The sequence below is a fragment of the Pleurodeles waltl genome, chromosome 4_2 (genome assembly GCF_031143425.1).
Source record: "Pleurodeles waltl isolate 20211129_DDA chromosome 4_2, aPleWal1.hap1.20221129, whole genome shotgun sequence".
NCBI classification, from domain to species: domain Eukaryota; kingdom Metazoa; phylum Chordata; class Amphibia; order Caudata; family Salamandridae; genus Pleurodeles; species Pleurodeles waltl.
The window spans coordinates 186,556,208-186,562,506 of record NC_090443.1 but is presented as its reverse complement, the minus strand read 5'-3'; the positions used below and the strand labels follow the sequence as shown (position 1 = coordinate 186,562,506).

General features: G+C 45.9%; 1 protein-coding gene across 1 annotated transcript in view; it reads right to left on the bottom strand.

Annotated features, from left to right (window-relative positions):
* Positions 1-1,279: 1,279 nt before the first annotated feature.
* Positions 1,280-6,299, bottom strand: part of LOC138293833 (lactoperoxidase-like) — an 814,295-nt gene continuing 809,275 nt past the window's right edge. The window contains exon 11 of the mRNA XM_069233150.1: positions 1,280-1,879. Coding sequence (XP_069089251.1) covers positions 1,848-1,879 — 32 coding nt within the window. The 3' untranslated portion in view covers positions 1,280-1,847. The remainder of the gene's footprint in view (positions 1,880-6,299) is intronic.

The window sequence follows — 6,299 nt, the reverse complement described above, 5'->3', positions numbered from 1 at the left end:
GGCTGCAGTGGCAGGCCTGTGTAAGAATTGTCAGAGCTCCCTATGGGTGGCAAAAGAAATGCTGCAGCCCATAGAGATCACCTGGAACCCCAATACCCTGGGTACCTCAGTACCATATACTAGGGAATTATATGGGTGTTCCAGTAAGCCAATGTAAATTGGTGAAATTGGTCACTAGCCTGTTAGTGACAATTTGAAAGCAGAGAGAGCATAACCACTGAGGTTCTGGTTAGCAGAGCCTCAGTGAGACAGTTAGGCATCACACAGGGAACACATACATATAGGCCACAAACTTATGAGCACTGGGGTCCTGGCTAGTAGGATCCCAGTGGCACATAACAACCACACTTACAACATAGGGTTTTCACTATGAACACTGGGCCCTGGCTAGCAGGATCCCAGTGAGACAGTGAAAACACCCTGACATATACTCACAAACAGGCCAAAAGTGGGGGTAACAAGGCTAGAAAGAGACTACTTTCTCACAATAGTACATGATCAATAGTGTCTTGTAAGCAGCCCAAATAGTACACGATCTCTAATATTTAGATGTTTGTCGGGTAAATAGTGATGTTTCTTTGCTATTTGCATGGGCAGGGTACATAAAGAACATAATCGCAGCTATCTAACTGGCGGCAGGGTCAACAGTGAAGTTTCTTTGCTGTTTCCATGGTCACCGATCAAATAATCTCGGCAATTTAGCTGGTGGGCGGGTAAATAACGATATTTGTTTCCTACTTAGAGGGCCGCCAGTCAAATAGTGCATAATTTCTGCTATTTAACCTGCAGCCTTGTAAATGGCACTAGAAATTCACAATATACCTGGGAGCCTGGTAAATAGCTGCCACTCAGGAAGGGCCTCCGCTAGCGAAGCAGTTGTCAACGCACCTGTCACACCAAGGAATACCAATATATTTTTGTCAAACGAGATTTTTTTTTTTTTAATGCAATAATTAAAATATAAGTTATTTTAAGAGGTGTTTATTGAAGATCTTTTTTTGCTGTGGTAAGCTTAATTTTCTTGATTGGGGATTTTGTGGCTGCTGTTTGTGATACCCGAGTAATATTAGCTCACTGATTGCACTTAATGTTTGCTTTGAATACCTTCTTATCGGGCGAAGACAACAATTAAGTCGAACAGGGTGTTTTCCAATTCCAATTATAACTTCATAAGTAATACTCAGAGGGTGGTTAACTCGTGAGAAGGAAAGAAGGGTGAAAAGTTCATTTCCACAGATTTAGCTTTGATTTACATTAATTATGAAAAAAATATTCATGGTCACAACATCATGCATGTGCTTTATTGAATTTGAAACCAATATTGATTGGGCCAAAGCAAGAGGTCATGTGCATGAAAAGCGTTCTATTTATTTTCATTTTATTTGAGCAACAAAATGATGCTGTTATTCAACATTTACACACTAATAATTGAAGCGATTTATAAAATTGCAAAGGAACAGTGAAAGCACAGTGAGAAACCAATCCTACCACCATATTTGTCTATAGAACGATGGGCTATTGAAAGTAGAGCAACGTGTTAGTTCTTTAACAGACCGAAAAGCAATCAATAATTGATGATGCTGTCTGAACACTGTGTGCTACACTTACTCTTTGAGGTCGGCTATGAAATTTGTAGTGGTATTAGCAAACCATTTGTTTACTTTGTGGCGGATCATCATGCTTGCTTAACTCTTATGCTTATAGCTTTAAACCAAAATACAGCTAAATGACGGGAGTTGGGATTCCAAGAAAACCAAAGCAACCAATAATTTGAGGACGCATGCCAGCAGAGAGTTCACCGCAGAAGCTCTTTTCCATATCTCCATGGTTGGCTCTAACACTGCCGTTCACAGTTCAGTACGCTGCTGCTCTTCCATCACTGTAAAAGGTAAGAAGGTGTTAATAATGTATCCAGGGAAAACCTTTGTTAGGGTTTCAAAATGGTAGTAGCATCTTGGAAAAGACCATGCAGTGTGTACACTCAATTTCGGACCCTAAGAAAATATAGGATCTTCTATTTATAACTCCACCGCATACTTGAAGGATCGGGCGCTGTGCCGTAGCAATTAAAAGGTGACTTGAAGAGAGGCATGTGTGTTCAACCTAGGCTGAATGAATCGAGGCACACTTAGAATCGAGGCTGAATGACCATTCATAATCAGGGAGTTGAGCAGGTGTTAGATTTAATCCGAGGCAAAAGATTGAGAGCACCAAAGGAACTAAGGGCCATATTTTCAAGGAACTGGTGCAGAGTGGCGCTGCATCAGTTCTGAAATGCAGGGATGCCGCACCCCTGTGTTTCCCCTACACTGGTGCTAAATGTAGCTGCCAATGCAGACATCCTTGCACCATAGCGCAAGGGTGTCGGAGGTGAAAGGAATTATTGTTTATGTGCAGGAAGTTGTCCCTTCCTGCACATAAACAATCTACAATGGTGATTTGACACTTCTATGTATGCTGCAGAATGCAACACACATAGAAGTAGCAAATTGTCATTATTGAATGATTGTTTATATGCAGGAGGGGACACCTTCCTGCACATAAACAATCATTCATGGCGTTTTGCTCTTTCTATGTGTGCTGCAGAATGCAGCACACATAGAAAAAGCAAAAATTAGGAGAAATACAAGTATTTCTCCTTGTTGTGCCATCCTAATGCCACACCTGGGGTGGCATTAGTTTTTGGCGCTGCCTCAGATTTACGATTCCTCGTAAATATGGGGCAGCTTCAAAAGTAATGGAACATTCACAGCAACACCTGTTGCATGCCACATTGCCACAGAAAACTGCATCAGGGTGTAGGAGGCTGGACTGGCTTGTAGTGGGTACCAAGGGGTACTTACACTTTGCACCAGGCCCAGGTATCCCTTATTAGTGTAGAGGGGTGTCTAGCAGCTTAGGCTGATAGAAAAGGTAGCTTAGCAGAGCAGTTTAGGCTGGTAGAAAAGGTAGCTTAGCAGAGCAGTTTAGGCTGAACTAGGAGATGAGTGAAGCTCCTACAGTACCACTAGTGTTACTTGCACAATATCATAAGAAAACACAATACACAGATATAATATGACAATATGCCAAAGTATCTCAGTGAGTACCCTCAGTATGAGGATAGCAAATATACACAAGATATATGTACACAATACCAAAATATGCAGTAATAGCAATAGAAAACAGTGCAAACAATGTATAGTCACAATAGAATGCAATGGGGGCACATAGGGATAGGGGCAACACAAACCATATACTCTAGAAGTGGAATGCGAACCACGAATGGACCCCAAACCTATGTGACCTTGTAGAGGGTCGCTGGGACTGTAATAAAACAGTGAAGGTTAGAAAAATAGCCCACCCCAAGACCCTGAAAAGTGGGTGCAAAGTGCACCTAAGTTCCCCAAAGAGCACAGAAGTAGTGATAGGGGAATTCTGCTAGGAAGACCAACACCAGCAATGCAACAACGATGGATTTCCTGATGAGAGTACCTGTGGAACAAGGGGACCAAGTAAAAAAGTCACGATCAAGTCGGGAGTGGGCAGATGCCCAGGAAATGCCAGCTGTGGGTGCAAAGAAGCTGCCACCGGATGGTAGAAGCTGTGGATTCTGCAAGAACGACAAGGGCTAGAAACTTCCCCTTTGGAGGATAGATGTCCCACGTCGTGAAGAGTTGTGCAGAGGTGTTTCCGTGCAGAAAGACCGCAAACAAGCCTTGCTAGCTGCAAGGGTCGCGGTTAGGGTTTTTGGATGCTGCTGTGGCCCAGGGGGGACCAGGATGTCACCAATTATGTGAGGAGACAGAGGGGGGGTCCAGCAAGACAAAGAGCCCACTCAGAAGCAAGCAGGACCCGGAGAAGTGCCGGGAAAAACACTACAAAGTGGAGTGAACTGGAGCTCACCCGAAGTCACAAAAGAGGGTCCCACGACGCCGGAGGACAACTCAGGAGGTCGTGCACTGCAGGTTAGAGTGCCGGGGACCCAGGCTTGGCTGTGCACAAAGGAAATCCTGGAAGAGTGCACAGGAGCCGGAGCAGCTGCAAAACACACGGTTCCCAGCAATGCAGTCTAGCGTGGGGAGACAAGGACTTACCTCCACTAAACTTGAACTGAAGAGTCACTGGACCGTGGGAGTCACTAGGACACAGAGTTTCGGAGTTCAAGGGACCTCGCTTGTCGTGCTGAGAGGAGATCCAGAGGACCGGTGATGCAGTCTTTTGGTGCCTGCAGTTGCAGGGGGAAGATTCCATTGACCCACTGGAGAGTTCTTCGGAGCTTCTAGTGCAGAGAGGAGGCAGACTACCCCCACAGCATGCACCACCAGGAAAACAGTCGAGAAGGCAGCAGGATCAGCGTTACAAGGTCGCAGTAGTCGTCTTTGCTACTTTGTTGCAGTTTTGCAGGCTTCCAGCACGGTCAGCAGTCGATTCCTTAGCAGAAGGTGAAGAGAGAGATGCAGAGGAACTCTGATGAGCTCTTGCATTTGTTATCTAAAGAATTCCCCAAAGCAGAGACCCTAAATAGCCAGAAAAGGAGGTTTGGCTACTTAGGAGAGAGGATAGGCTAGCAACACAGGTAAGAGCCTATCAGAAGGAGTCTCTGACGTCACCTGCTGGCACAGGCCACTCAGAGCAGTCCAGTGTGCCAGCAGCACCTCTGTTTCCAAGATGGCAGAGGTCTGGAGCACACAGGAGGAGCTCTGGGCACCTCCCAGGGGAGGTGCAGGTCAGGGGAGTGGTCACTCCCCTTTCCTTTGTCCAGTTTCGCGCCAGAGCAGGGCTGGGGGATCCCTGAACCGGTGTAGACTGGCTTATGCAGAGATGGGCACCCTTTGTGCCCATCAAAGCATTTCCAGAGGCTGGGGGAGGCTACTCCTCCCCAGCCCTGACACCTTTTTCCAAAGGGAGAGGGTGTAACACCCTCTCTCTGAGGAAGTCCTTTGTTCTGCCTTCCTGGGCCAAGCCTGGCTGGACCCCAGGAGGGCAGAAACCTGTCTGAGGGTTTGGCAGCAGCAGCTGCAGTGAAACCCCGGGAAAGGTAGTTTGGCAGTACCCGGGTCTGTGCTAGAGACTCGGGGGATCATGGAATTGTCTCCCTAATGCCAGAATGGCATTGGGGTGACAATTCCATGATCTTAGACATGTTACATGGCCATGTTTGGAGTTACCATTGTGACGCTATACATATGTCGTGATATATGTATAGTGCACGCGTGTAATGGTGTCCCCGCAGTCACAAAGTCCGGGGAATTTGCCCTGAACAATGTGGGGGCACCTTGGCTAGTGCCAGGGTGCCCACACACTAAGTAACTTAGCACCCAACCTTTACCAGGTAAAGGTTAGACATATAGGTGACGTATAAGTTACTTAGGTGCAGTGGTAAATGGCTGTGAAATAACGTGGACGTATTTCACTCAGGCTGCAATGGCAGGCCTGTGTAATAATTGTCAGAGCTCCCTATGTGTAGCAAAAGAAATGCTGCAGCCCATAGGGATCTCCTGGAACCCCAATACCCTGGGTACCTCAGTACCATATACTAGGGAATTATAAGGGTGTTCCAGTATGCCAATATGAATTGGTGAAATTGGTCACTAGCCTGTTAGTGACAATTTGTACAGAGAGAGCATAACCACTGAGGTTCTGGTTAGCAGAGCCTCAGTGAGACAGTTAGGCATCACACAGGGAACACATACATATAGGTTACAAACTTATGAGCACTGGGGTCCTGACTAGCAGGGTCCCAGTGACACATAACAAACATACTGAAAACATAGGGTTTTCACTATGAGCACTGGGCCCTGGTTAGCAGGATCCCAGTGAGACAGTGAAAACACCCTGACATACACTCACAAACAGGCCAAAAGTGGGGGTAACAAGGCTAGAAAGAGGCTATTTTCTCACACAACCCCCCCCCCCCAAACTAAGGACAATAAGGCTAACCTTGGCCAGTTGAGAATTTATTGTCTAATTGGTGATAAGTAGAGAGTAGCTCTGCAATAGACTGGTTACTCCCTTTATCATCCACTACATGGTTACTTCCGTGTGGGGATCGTAAACCACCCTGTTTGAAGTTTTTTAGCTATGCAACAATGTGAAGATATATTTTCAGAGTTTCTATCAGTAGGTTTTAGTTAAGTGCAGTGGGAATTGTCCACTGAACCTATTTGTATTGATGAAAATGCCAGACAGGGATGCTGTCTCAGTAAATCCATAGCTGGGCAAACATTTTGTCCATATGGCTGGAAGAGAGAACAGGGATGCTGTTTCTCTTGAGTTGGAGCAGGGCAGGGGTGCTGTCCTATGAGCTCCACACTAGG